Raw genomic sequence first — 14638 nt, forward strand, 5'->3', positions numbered from 1 at the left:
GGGGAAGGGGGAGCCGGACAGAGCACAGGACCCGCTCAGCCGGGGAAGGGGGAGCTGCACAGAGCACAGGACCCGCTCAGCCGGGGATGGGGGAGCCGGACAGAGCACAGGGCCTGCTCAGCCGGGGAAGTGGGAGCCGGACAGAGCACAGGACCCACTCAGCCTAGGGAAGGGGGAGCTGAACAGAGCACAGGACCCACTCAGCCGGGGAAGGCCTGGCACCTGCACACAGGCCCAGCTGAAGTCAGGCTCCTCACAGTGCAGCCAAGATCTCTGGAGGAGAGGAGGCCCCCGAAAGGCAGAAGGAAGTGTCCAGGACCAGGGCCCTGTGAAATGAGAGTGCATCAGGCAGAAGAAAAAGGAAATGGAAGGCACTGACAAGAGCAGCAGCTTTGCAGAGGGAAACGTCTAGAGACCGTGAGAGCACCTCGGACGCCAGCGCTGAGCAGCACTTCCAGTGAGGACCTGGCTGAGCCCCCAGGATCCCCCCAGAATAGTTGGCCGCCTTGGGGAGCTCTCTCTCCCAACCCACAGATGCCACCAACCCTGGTGGCATGACACAACACTCAAGATTCCCTTGGGAGTGGGGGTCACAGGCCTGGGGCCTGCCATGAGGACACGGGGCCTCCCGCTTCCCGGGCTGAGAGCCAACATGCCTTTCAGAACACTTCCTGCGTCTCGTCACTGCAGGGCACTTCACAGGGGCTCAGGATGAAGAAGTGGAGAGTGGGAGAGGGAGAGGAGCAGATAAAAGGGAAAGCGGAAATGTGGCATTTTCGTTATTTAATAAAGGTAAACTTGAACTATATGATACAATGATTCATTTGAAGTCAACGTTCCAGTATCAAACTTTAACTGCGTAAGTTATGACAACAGTCATGCCTTGCGCCCACAGTTTAAAAGACAGTCATCTAAAAAACTTCTTGGCAAATGCATTGAGTATTAGTGTGCAAGCCCCACTTGAGCTCAGGCGCCATCAAAGAGCCAAACCACGTTACAACTACAGCCCCCTTGACCCACTGTGACCAGCCGCCATCAGGAGGATGGCCCTTCGCTGCCACCAAAACATCTCCAGTTTCTAAGAAGCAGGATTCAAAGACAGTCTATAGATATACTGACACATACGGCATCACACACTAGCACTGCTATTACGGGGCTAATGATTCAGGTTGGTAGGGCCTGGGAATTTTTCACCTCTAGTTTCAAAAAAAAAAACCAGATTCCAAAGCAGGAAGCAAATAACTGCAGACAAGAATTAAAACTACTGTCTAGTGTTAGCATTCAATCCATATTCAATATTCAATACTGATTTACTGATGCTCCTGGCACAGGCAGGCTGATCATGAATTCCTGCCTTCAGGTGATCCACCCGCCTCAGCCTCCCAAACTGCTGGGATTACAGGCGTCAACCACCATGCCCGGCACTCCAGCCTGGGCAACAGAGTGAGACTCTGTCAAGGAGGAAAAAGAAAAGAAAAGAAAAAAGAAAAGAAAAGAAAAGAAAAAGGAACCTTCACAACACCACCTACTAATATGTTGCATTTATCCTTTCTAGACTTTACATATAATGAAGCAAGAGTCGAGAAACTTCTGTAAAATGCAGAACAGGCTGTGTGGGCCACGTGTTCTCTGTGGCGACTACTCTGCTTTCCCACTGGAGTGAGAATAGCACAGACAACATGTGAAAGCCAGGCATGGCCATGCCCAGAACGCTTCACTGATGAACACTGAGACGTCACGTAATTTTCACGTCACAAAGTATTGGTTGCCTTTTGATTTTTTTTCAACTATTAAATATGTGAAACCATTCTTAGCTTTAAAGCCATTAAAAAAAAAAAACGAAAACAAAAACATGTGAAGGGCCAGGTTTGGCCTGTGAGCCACACAGTCTACAGATCATTGTAAGAAACAACTGACTTTCACATACTGTTTTATGACTAAATATTTTTCCATATAATATGCCATAGATGGCTGGGTGTGGTGGCTCACACCTGTAATCCCAGCACTTTGGGAGGCCAAGGATTGCTTGAGCCTAGGAGCTTGAGACCAGCCTGGGAAACAAAGTGAAACCCCATCTCTACAAAAAAATACAAAAATTAGCCAGGCCTGGTGGTGAATGCCTATAGTCCCAGCTACCCGGGAGACTGAGGTGGGAGGATCGCCTGCACCCAGGGAGGTCGAGGATGCAGTGAGCCATGATTGTGTCACTGCACTCCAGCCTGGGCAAGAGTGAGACCCTGCCTCAAAAAAAAAAAAATATGTATATATATATATATATATATATATATATATATATATATATACACACATATATACACACACACACACACACACACACACACGCACGCTATAGACATCACTTAATAGCTATAAAATATTCCCCTGTATGAAAACACCGTATTTTAATTTAGTATCATGAAAGGAAGATTCGCTCAGCCGAAAGGAAAGGATTACACTGAGAGCTGAGTTGTGCAAGAAGCTGCTTTTCCTTTTGTTCCCAAGCAGAGAGTGACGGATAAAAGGCGAAACATCTCCACTCTGTGTTCGCTGGGTTTTGTGTAACGAATACGTAACTGACAATTCCCCTACTGCCCCTTTTCTCTTGCATCATGGGAATTCCGTAATGTGGCCATGTCCTCCCTCCTTCCCCTCCAGCCTGCTTTTCCCTTTAAATACTGAAGCCCTCAAAACCAAAACCACCTTTGGAGGAAGGCACAGGCCTGTCTCCCAGGCACGCATCACTAACCTTGGCAGAATCAACTTCTAAATGGATTGAGACCTATCTCAGACCCTTTCTGGTTTCCAGCATTAACTTTTTTTGTGTGTGTGAGATGGAGTCTCGCTCTGTCGCACAGGCTGGAGTGCAGTGGCGGGATCTTGGCTCACTGCAAGCCTCGCCTCCCAGGTTCACGCCATTCTCCTGCCTCAGCCTCCCGAGTAGCTGGGACTACAGGTGCCCGCCACTATGCCCGGCTAATTTTTTGTTTTTTTTTTAGCAGAGAGAGGGTTTCACCGTGTTAGCCAGGATGGTCTCCATCTCCTAACCTCGTGATCTGCCCGCCTCGGCCTCCCAAAGTGCTGGGATTACAGGCGTGAGCCACTGCGCCCAGCCTACCAGTATTAACTTTTAAGATTTCTTTTTTTTTTGAGACGGAGTTTTGTTCTTATTGCTCAGGTTGGAGTGCAGTGGTGCGGTCTAGGCAGTTCACTGCAACCTCCACCTCCCCGGTTCAAGTGATTCTCCCGCCTTACCCTCTCAAAGAGCTGGGATTACAGGTGTGCACCACCACATTCAGCTAATCTTGTATTTTTAGCAGAGATGGGGTTTTACCATGTTGTTCAGGCTGGTCTCGAACTCCCAACCTCAAGTGATCCACCCACCTAGGCCTCCCAAGTGTTGGGCTTACAGGCATGAGTCACTGCGCCCAGCCAGATTTCCTCACATTTTTACAGTAAGCTTGCTCACAAGTGTTTTTTTGTGTACCTACCCTTTTTCATGGATCATTTGCAGGGTCAAAGTTATTCTTCCCTGATGCATGTTTCCAGCTGTGTGGTCTGTGCTGCTCCTGGGCCTGCCATGGGGCCCTTATATTTATTAAAACGATTCCCAGCTGCTCCTATGAACATCCTTGCCTCAATCCACCCTCACCAACATGAAAAAAAGCCTTTACTAACCCCAAAGGCAACCACTTAGCCAGATTTTCCAACTCCATTTACTCACCAGCTCCCCATTCCCTACTGATGTCAAATACTCCCTACATTACTCCGTTCAAAGCCTGCCTTTGAACGAGGACTGCAGCATTTTATTTTTATTAAGAATATTTTTTAAAAAGATCGGGTCTCACTGTCATCCAGGCTATAGTGCAGTGGCATGATCAGGACTCACTGCAGCCGCCACCTCTGGGGCTCAAATGATCTTCTCACCTTAGCCTCCCGAGTACCTTGGACCTACAGGCATGCACCACCATGCCGGGCTAATGTTTTTTTGTATTTTTTGGACAGAGTCTCGCCATATTGCCCAGTCTGGTCTCAAACTCCCAGGCTCAAGTGATCCACCTGCCTCAGCCTCCCATAGTGCTGGGATTATAGGAGTGAGACCACTTTAATCGCTGCAATCTGCTAACTCCCACACTTTTGAGTTTTAGGATTTGAAAAAGTACATGTCCACCTCCCCCTGTCCCTGTCCCACCTCTGTCTGATTTTCTTTTCAAAAATGTTATGGGTGACTCAAATGTTAGGCTTTTCAAGCTTCAAGATCAACTGGGCAGATTCCTCTCCTGAAGCTCCTGCTTAACCTTTTACTGTGTTCATATTAAACGTGTGAACTGGGCCAGGCATGGTGGCTCATGTTTGTAACCCCAGCACTTTTGGAGGCTGAGGCAGGTAGATCACTTGAGGTCAGGAGTTCGAGACCAGCCTGGCCGGCATGGTGAAACTCTGTCTCTACTAAAGATACAAAAATTAGCCAGGTGTGGTGGCAGGCACCTGTAGTTCCAGCTACTTGAGGGGCTGAGGCAGGAGAATCACTTGAACCCAGGAGGCAGAGGCTGCAGTGAGCCGAGCTCATGCTGCTGCATTCCAGCCTGGGCAACAAAGTAAGGCTCCGTCTCAAATAAAAAAAAAAGTGTGAACTGGGAACATCCCTCCCTCTATGGTTCTGAAGTTTTTTTAAATCCAAAATCATGGCTTTTTCTCCCTCTCCCTGGGGAACAGTTGGGGGGCAGGTGCTCCTTGGCCTTCTTCCCAGAGTCCAATTTGCTTTATACACGTATGCCTGGAGGGTGGGGCCCCAGATTCTCCTTTCTATTACATTCTCTTACTGTATTTCCCACTTGGCCATCGTCCTTATGCAAGAAAGCTGGTGGTCTTCGCACGACTCTGCACTGGGCCGGCTCACTAAGTGCACCTCTTAATCATCAAAGCCTTTCTGCTGTTCCATCTCCTGAGCAGACACCAATGTTCCTCCTGCCCGATTACCCTGTCAGCTGCTGGAGGCATCCTCATCTTTCTTGTTTTAATGGGACTGCCTCCCACACTTTTACCTTGAAGCAGTAGCTAGCTATTAACACACCATGCCATTTATCCTGTTAAGGAAAGAGCCCTATTACTAAAGGCCCTTGACCAAGAGCTGTTATCAGGAATGGATGTTAAATGTGAAATGTCTTCTTAGGATCTGTGAAACTCATTATCTAGGTTCTTCTCTGACCCACCACCATGGTTTAGTGTATGACTGGATGTACTGACACAAAACCAGCCTCTCACTGCTGGTGGACGCCACTGTCGGTGACTCTTCTTTTCCTACAGTGCTGGATTCTACTTGCTAAGATTTTATTGAGGGTGTCTGCACTTCCATTCATGAGGGAAGCTGGTCTGTGCTTCCTTTTTCTGTGTTTAGCTGCAGCACAGTGGTGAAAGCCACAGGTTCTGGAACCAGCCCGCCTGGTTCTGATCTCAGTCCTGCTGCGTAGGAGCTGCAGCCCTCAGGCAAGAGGCTTCACCTCCGAGTGTGGAAGGCAGAGATGAAGAGATGCCTTCCTCGGGGCTGTCCTGACGTTTCGCTCACTCCTGCCAAGTACTTGGCACAGTGGCTGGTGCTCCTTGCAGCTCATTCCCACACCCGGGCCACGTGGGTTCTGGGGAGCAGATGCGGTGGCTTCCTTTCTTTGTGGAGTCTTTGAGCCGCAAGCTCTTTGGAACCACAAGGTGGCTCCCTGACAACCTCTCACTTTTGTCTATGGACCACAGACCTTTTCAGGCTTTCTACCTTGAGTCAGCATCACTAATTTGTACTGCTTGCAGAAGAGTCATTTCATCAAGTTTTAAAATGTACTAAAATGCAGCGTGGCATTCCCTTACTAAACTCCTCTCTGGGTCCTGCACTTACTTGCAGGGACTTCTTTTAAAAAAGAAAAAAATTTAAAAAAATAAAATAATATCCTTTCTGTAGATGAGGTATCAACTGCTTGCATGCCCTCACACTGCACATGTATGGGCAAAGTCTGCTCACCAATTCTCAAAATCCAGCTCACTGATTCGGAGATGCGATGCCTCTATTCCATGTCACCTTTTAATCACATGATCTTTAGTCAATGATCTGTCACAGACAGGAGCTTGTCACTGCACTCCGGGTGCTCTGCCCAGCTGCTTTTGGTTCACGCCTAGCGAGCATGTTACTTGGGAAAGCAAAGCTTCATAACTGTGACAGTCTTTGCAGAACTGTATTAGCATGCATTTTAAATATGACTGTGGCCCATTCATTCCAGTTCATCCGATATTAACACTGCCTATTACTTCTCTGAAACTGTTTGTTTTCTTAACTTTAGGTGGAGAGGACACAGACTCTGGAGCCGCCAGCCGGCTTTATCCCTGCCTAGTGCTACCCTGGCCAAGCACCTGGCCTCTCTGCACCTGTTTCCTCACCTGTAAAATGGGATAACAAGAGTTTCTGGGGCATAATGGAGACTTGTAAATTTTTAAAAATGGGATAACAAGAGTGCCTCCCAGGTGGAGAGACAGTGAAGCATGATGTATGTGATGCACCAAGCAAAACTCAACAATGGCACAATCGTTACCAAGGTTGGGGGGGGGGCGGGCAGTGCCACACGCTGCATATGTGTAAAGCACTCAAGTTTTAAAACAAGGCCGGGCATGATGGCTCATGCCTATAATCCCAGCACTTTGGGAGGCCAAGGCAGACAGATCACCTGAGACCAGGAGCCCGAGAACAGCTGGCCAACATGGTGAAACCCATCTCTACTAAAAATACAAAAAATTAGGCATGGTGGCACAAACCTGTAAATCCCAGCTACTCGGGAGGCTAAGGCAGGAGAATCGCTTGAACCCAGAAGGTGGAGGTTGCAGTGAGCTGAGATCTCGCCAGCCTGGGCAACAAGAGTGAGATCCTATCTCAAAAAAAAAAAAGTTGGGAATATCTCAAGCCAATGCCACAATGACTTCTGTTGCTCCCAGAAACCAGGGGACCCCTCTCTGGGATGGAATGCTCCCTCCAATGGACAAGAAGACCCATTTATGTCCCTGCTAGGGGTGCAGGCTGCTCCTCCAACAGGAGTCACCAGGTGCAAGTCAAAATATAGTCAGTGCTCAGAAAAAATAGATGGAAGTGCCACGTGTATACGGAGGATCCAGCCCATGGCACCTCCAAGTGGCTGGAGTTTCTCCTTTTATGGAAGGGGATGTCAAAGGCCAGAGATGTTAAGTAATTTGCCTACAGACATCACTTAATAGCTATATAATATTCTGTATAAAAATACCATAATTTAATTTAGTATTATGAAAGGAAGATTTACTCTGCCAAAAGGAAAGGATTAAGCCGAAAGCTGAGTCATGCAAGAAGCTGCTTTTTATTTTGTTCCCAAGCAGACAGCGACAGATGAAAGGTAGAACATGTTCACTCTGGGATCACCTGACCTGTGTGAAGTGCAGATTTACCAAGCGCCAGACGAATGCAACTGACTATTCCCCTACCTGCCCACACTATTTCCACTTTAGCAAATGCTAGGTTTCGGGGCTTATTTTGGGGCTTAACTCTCCCTCTGTAGAGTGATGAGATCTCACTTTGTACCCATCCCCCAGACTCTCCCTCTCCCGTGTCAGCTGGGAATCTACGCCTGCTAGAGGGGGATTTGCGAGCTTCGCCTGCATGCGTGGTGAAACACCCCACGCCACCCGGTCCCCGGAGACCGGGGGTGGGGGCTGTGCTTCTCCTATGCCGGGTTTCGGGCCCTCCCTCCCCACTAGGTGAACAGTCTTAGGTAGGTGTAGGAAACCCCAAAATGCTCACGACAAAACCCTGGGCGGTCCGTTCTTACCTTGTAGTGCGCCAGCTGGAGGGCCAGCTGCACAAAGGCGTCTGGGCTCGTGCGACATTTCTTGATGATTCCTTTACCAAAGGCAACGAATGGGAAGGAATGGAAATCCACGTCGTTTGCCAGAAGATTCGCAGTGTTCAGGGAGGTCTCTATAACCTCTTGACACTAGAGAGAAAGAAGAAAAAGGTTTTACGGAACGAGGGGATAAAAGTACCGACACACACCCAGAAGGAAATCGGAGGCTGGCTTTCAGTGCAGCTACAAACTCGGTACTGGGAAGTACACAAACGTTTTCCTGACCCAGAAGCACTAGTAAGTTAGGGGCATGGCTCCCTGACCCCGGAAGAGAAGCCGGAATGTTAGAGCAGGTAGCTGGTCTGACATGAGCAGGCCAGGAGAGGGCTTCCTTCCACACACACAGGGAATATCAGGCGACCATCATTGATGGTCAGGTGGTTGTGAACTGCCTCTCTAACATAATAATTGATCACAGCCGGTGCCAGGGAAAGGCAGCCTCCCAGTAAATAGAAACGGAGCTGGTGACCAGCAGCTTCCGGATAAGATCTCAGGTGCCGGGGGAAGGGGCTCAAGCATGCGCACTGAGAGGCAAAATGGCAGCGGCTAACTGGAGTATGATCTTCCTCCAGGAATGCTAGACAGGCAAGGGAAGAACACCTCAAGTGAGCATGCGCACAATTCCAGTAAACACACTGCGCATGCTCCCTTCCCAAGCGCTGGCAGCCACTGTGCAAGTGGATAGCCCACCCCAAGGGAGGAATCAGAAGTAACGCAAGACCCTGGAGGCATGCCAATGTGTAAAACCTCAAGTCAAGAGGTCAAACCTCGCACTTGATCTCCCAAGTTGGCCGCTTGGCCCTCTTCCAAATGTACTTTCCTAAGTTTTTAAATAAACTTTCTCTCCCACTCTTGGTCTCTCCTGCCTTCTGCCCCACAGTCAAATTCGTTCTGGGAAGGCAAGAATTGAGGTTGCTGCACACCGGTACAGCGAGACTCCAAAAAGTGTTTCAAATAGTCACGCATCATCTTATGAAGCCCATGGTCATCAGACAGCGGCGATCAAGAAACACAGTTTTTACTTTTTATTATTTATTTTTTATTTATTTGAGACAGGGTCTCGCTCTGTCGCCCAGGCTGGAGTGCAGTGGTGCCATCTCTGCTCACTGCAACCTCTGCCTCTCTGCTTCAAGCCATTCTCCCGTCTCAACCTCCCGAGTAGCTGGGACTACATTCGCCTACCACTATGCCCGGCTAATTTTTGTATTTTTAGTAGACATGGGGTTTCACCATGATGGCCAGGCTGGTCGTGAACTCCTGACCTCAGGTGATCCACCCGCCTCGGCCTCTTAAAGTGTTGGGATTACAGGCGTGATAAAACATATTCAACTGATAAAACATATTCTTAAAAATATTATCTTAGAAAATAAATGGACATATTTCAACAAACGAAATATTATTTAGCACTAGAAATAAATGAGCCATAAAACTGAAAAAGACTTCAAGGAAATTTAAACTCTTATTACTAAGTGAAAGACGCCAATCTGCAAACGCTACACACGGATGACTCCAATTACAGCAGCAGCCTTTATCCATGTGGATCCATTCTAAGACTCCCCGCAGATGTCTGAAACCTCACATAGTGCCAAACATTATACATACGGTGTTTTCTCAATCTCATAACCAAGACAGCCACTAAGTGGGTAACACCCACGGCACGGACACACTTGACAAAGAGACAAAAGGATGATTCCATCCTGCATGGGACTGCACAGGACAGCAGGAGCTTTCATCACACTACTGTCTCCAGAATTGGTGGGTTCTTGGTCTCACTGACTTCGAGAACGAATCCAGGGACCCTCGCAGTGAGTGTTACAGTTCTTAAAGACGGTGTGTCCCGTTTGCTCCTTCTTCCCAGTGGTGGTGGCTTCAGGAATGAAACTGCAGATCTTCATGGTGAGTGTAAAAGCTCATAAAAGCAGCGTGGACCCAAAGAGTAAACATCAGCAAGATTTACTACAAACAGCGAAGACCAAAGCCCCCACCGTATAGAAGAGAACCCTAACAGATTGCCACTGCTTGCTCAGGTAGCTTGCTTTTATTCCCTTATCTGACCCCCCCAACCCCATACACATCCTGCCGATTGGTCCATTTTACAGAAAGCTGATTGGTCTATTTTACGGAGAGCTGATTGGTCCGTTTTGACAGAGCACTGATTGGTGCGTTTACAATCTTTGAGTTAGACACAGTGCTAGAGGGAAAAGTTCTCCAGTCCCCATTAGAGTACCAATTGGTGTATTTACAAACCTTGAGCTAGAAACAGAGTGCTGATTGGTGTATTTACGATCCTCCAGCTAGACATAAAAATTCTCCAAGTGCCCACCAGATTAGCTAGATACAGAGTGCTGATTGGTGCACATACAATCCTCTGGCTAGATATAAAAGTCCTCCAAGTCCCCATCCGGCTCAGAAGCCCAGCTGGCTTCACCTAGTGGATCCTGCATAGGGGCTGCAGGCGGAGCTCCCTGCCGGTCCCGATTGGTACCTGTACTCCTCAGCCCTTGGGCTATTGATGGGACTGGGCACCACGGAGCAGGAGGCAGCGCCCGTCGGGGAGGCTCGGCCGCGCAGGAGCCCACCGCAGGGGGGCGGGGGGGAGCTCAGACATGGCAGGCTGCAGGCCCGGAGTTCTGCCCGGCGGGGAGGCAGCTAAGGCCCAGCGAGAATTTGAGCGCAGCGCCGCCGGGCCGGCATGCTGGGGGACCCAGCGTAACCTCTGCAGCTGCTGGCCCGGGTGCTAAGCCCCTTACTGCCCTGGGCCGGCTTGGCTCCAAGTGCCGGGCCCACTGAGCCGCACCCGCCGGAACTCACACTGGCCCGCGAGCACCGCGCGCACCCCGGTTCCCACCGGCGCCTCTCCCTCCACACCTCCCCGCAAGCAGAGGGAGGCAGCTCCAGCCTCAGCCAGCCCAGAGAGGGACTCCCACAGTGCCGTGGCGGGCTGAAGGGCTCCTCAAGCGCAGTCAGAGTGGACACCGAAGCTAAGGAGGCTGAGAGCGAGGGCTGCTAGCACGTTGCCACCTCTCACTACTCAGAATAGCATGCAACTTGAAACTCATGAGTTGTTTACTTCTGGAATTTTCTGTTTAATATTTTCGGACCTTGGAATTGAAATCTCAGAAGGTGAAACCTCAGCTAATGGGGGGAGCTACTGTATGTGACATTCTGGAAAAGGTAAAACTATGGGGACAGTGAATATGATTCATGGTTGCCAGGGGCGAGTAGGAAGGAAGAATACATGGGGAAGCACAGAAGATGTTTAGGGCAGTGAAACAATTCTGTATGACACTGTAATGGCAGACACAGGGCATTGTTCAGAATGACAACGTATGACACCAACAGTAAATCCACCATGGACCTTGGTTGGTGCAGGTGTGTCAGTTGTAACAAATGCATCACTCTTTTGGGGATGTGGATGGTTGGGGACGCTGTGTAAGTGTGGGGAGAAGGGTGTATGGGAACTCAGTTTTGCTGTGAACCCAAACTGTTCTAAAAAATAAAGTCTGTTAAAAGAAATTTTTAAAAATGTGGTAAGTGACTTGGTGAGACACCAGGACTCTAAGCCCAAGTGCTCCGCAGAGGTTACAGCTCTCTTTTGAACCCACACCAGCCCTGCAGCCACAGGGCAAGCAGAAGCGGTGGGGTAAGACCACAGCACTAGGTACAGTACTTCACTATGTGGAAAATTATTTCTAACCCAGGTGCGGTGGCTCATGCCTGTAATCCCAACACTTTGGGAGGCCAGACGGGTGGCCTGCTTGAGCTCAGGAGTCTGAGACCAGCCTGGGCAACATGGCGAAACCTGTCTCTACCAAAAATATAAAAATTAGCTGGGCGTTGTGGCATGCACCTGTGGTCCTAGGTACTCGGGAGGTTGAAGTGGGAAGATTGCTGGACCCGGGGAACTTGAGGCTGCAGTGAGCTGTGACCACACCACTGCACTCCAGCCTGAATAACAGACCTTGACTCTGTCTCAAATAAATTAATTAATTAATTTAAAAAGAAAATGGTGGGCTGGGTGCAGTGGCTTACGCCTGTAATCCCAGCACTTTGGGAGGCTGAGGCAGGAGGATCAGGTAAGGAGTTCAAGACCAGCCTGGCCAACATGATGAAACTCCGTCTCCATTAAAAATACAAAAATTAGCTGGGCATGGTGGTGGGTGCCTGTAATCCTAGCTACTTGGGAGGCTGAGGCAGGAGAATCGTTTGAACCTGAGAGGCGGAGGTTGCAGTGAGCTGAGATTGTGCCACTGCACTCTAGCCTGGGTGACAGTACGAGACTATATCTCAAAGAAGAAAAAAAAAAAATAGAAAATGATATCTTGGACTCCAGGGAATTTTTCTTTGGAGTAAGTGAACTGGGATTTGGTATTTGCAACCCTAAAATTCCTTCCCAAAAGGGCTCCCATGAGTGGGCTGCCTCTGATTATGTTTAAGAAGTGCCAAAATGAATTAAACTTTGAGAATTATAAATTAGCAATTTAGAGGCTTTCAGCTCTAACCTCTATATGATTTTGGCTTTTAGTTTTTGATTATGAGCATTCTGTAGATGTCTAGTTAAGTTTGAGCTAGAAGTCACACTGACAATCTTAGCCAGAAGCTTCAAACAGAAGAAGAAATATTTACCGAGGCTTCTGAGAAACAGGAGCTGTGACAGCCCGGCACACCTCACGAAACTCTCTGAGCAAACAACTTTCAGCCTCAGTGGTCTTCAACTGAGCTCATGATCGGGCACGAACTACAGTTGGAAAATTCATCCGTAAGACTTCAAATGTGTTTCCCATCCCAGGTAAGTAACAATGGTTGGATGATGCAGACTTACTTCCCCTGGGATGTCCCACTGCAGCCTGGTGGGGTACGGAATGTTCGGATTGGTGTCGCCTTTGCAGTGCCCATCCTCCGCATAGCCCAGCTGGCGGCTGTCAGTGGCCATGACGTACTGTCAAAAATAGAACAAAATTATTAAAACTAGCAGTGGCACATAAAACATATTAATCTCCAACATGAACAGAGGGCTGTTCTTTGCAGAGATGTTACAAAGTTTGAACCACAACTGTTAACGCTTCCAGTATTCTCAGCACCTAATGAGGTGGATCTGATCTCCACGTCAGATGTGACAGAGAGAAGACAGACGAGGGCTAACGGCTTGCTCAGGTTCATGACACTCTCCTTTCACTGGCAAGTAAACTTAAGCCAATTTATTCAACAGTATTTATTGGGCACCTACTCTGGGTTGGAACCACTGTAGCACCAGTGGCATCCAAGCAGTGGTGACAGTGCAGACAAGAACTGAGTTTTGTGAACAAAACAGACAAGAATTCTTGTCCTTCCTTAAAAAGTGAAATATACCTGTATGACCCAGCAATTCCACTCCTAGGTATATACTCAGTGAAATGAAATGAAAATAGTTGCTCACACAAAAATTTGTACAGAACGTTCATAGCAGCATTATTCATAATAGCCGAAGAGTGGCAACAACACAAATGCCCATCAACTGATGAAGAGATAAACTAAGTGTGGTCAATCCATACAATGGGATATTATCCAGCCCTAGAAAGGAATGAAGCCCGGGTACATGTTACAATGTGATAAACCTTGAAAACATTATGCTGGGTGAAAAGAAGCAGGCAGGCACGGTGCCTCACTGCTGTAATCCCAGCACTTTGGGAGGCCAAGGTGGGAGGATTGCTGGAGGCCAGGAGTTCCAGACCAGCTGGGCAACATAGTGAGATCTTATCTCTACAAGAAATTTAAAAAATTAGCCAGGTGTGGTGGCACATGGCTGTAGCCCCAGTTACTGAGGAGGCTGAGGTGGGAAGATCACTTGAGCCCAGGAGGTCATGGTTTCAGTGAACCATGACTGTGCCACTGCACTCCAGCCTGGGCGACAGAGCAAGACCCTGTCTCTAAAAAAGAAAGAAAGCATGCCGGGCTTGGTGGCTCACGCCTGTAATCCCAGCACTTTGGGAGGCCGAGGTGGGCGGATCACGAGGTCAGGAGATCGAGACCATCCTGGCTAACACAGTGAAACCCCATCTCTACAAAAAAATTAGCTGGGCGTAGCGGCGGGCACCTGTAGTCCCAGCTACTCGGGAGGCTGAGGCAGGAGAATGGCGTGAACCCGGGAGGCGGAGCTTGCAGTGAGCCGAGATCACGCCACTGCACTCCAGCCTGGGGGCAGAGCGAGACTCCGTCTCAAAAAAAAAAGACAAAAAAGAAAGAAAGCAAGCAAAAGAAAAGAAAAAAGAAGCCAGACATAGAAGAGTACATATTGTATGGACATATATGTAAGATGTCCAAAATAGGCACATACATACAGACAGAAAGCAGATTAGTGGCTTTTGGGAACCTGTGGGAGAAAGGAACGAGGAGTTTCTTTTGGAGGTGATGCAAATGTTACAGAATTAGGCTGGGCTCCATGGCTCATGACCGTAATCCTAGCACTTTGGGAGGCCAATGTGGGCAGATCATTTTAGGTCAGGAGTTCAAGACCAACCTGGCCCAAAAGGGGAAACCCCGCCTCTACCAAAAATACAAAAATTAGGTGGGTGTGGCGATGCATGCCTGTAATCCCAGCTACTCGGGAGGCTAAGTAGTGACTGTTGCACAAGCACCTTGTGAATATACTAAAAACCACCGAACTGTACACTTTTAAAGGGTAGATTTTAAAGTATGTGACTTATATCTCAACTAAAAAAATTAGGTTTTTTAAACAGAGGAATCCCTGTGCTCAT

General features: G+C 48.5%; 1 protein-coding gene across 2 annotated transcripts in view; it reads right to left on the reverse strand.

Annotated features, from left to right (window-relative positions):
* The window catches only part of LOC111522235 (carnitine O-palmitoyltransferase 1, liver isoform), a 53868-nt gene that overhangs the window by 9651 nt on the left and 29579 nt on the right, over positions 1-14638 (reverse strand). For both annotated transcript variants that reach the window (XM_026451435.1, XM_026451436.1), the window contains 2 exons: positions 12727-12843; positions 7830-7994 (listed from right to left, as the gene is read on the reverse strand). In XM_026451435.1, the coding sequence (XP_026307220.1) occupies positions 7830-7994; positions 12727-12843 (282 nt within the window). The remainder of the gene's footprint in view (positions 1-7829; positions 7995-12726; positions 12844-14638) is intronic.

Source organism: Piliocolobus tephrosceles, chromosome 13 (assembly GCF_002776525.5).
Source record: "Piliocolobus tephrosceles isolate RC106 chromosome 13, ASM277652v3, whole genome shotgun sequence".
NCBI classification, from domain to species: Eukaryota; Metazoa; Chordata; class Mammalia; order Primates; family Cercopithecidae; genus Piliocolobus; species Piliocolobus tephrosceles.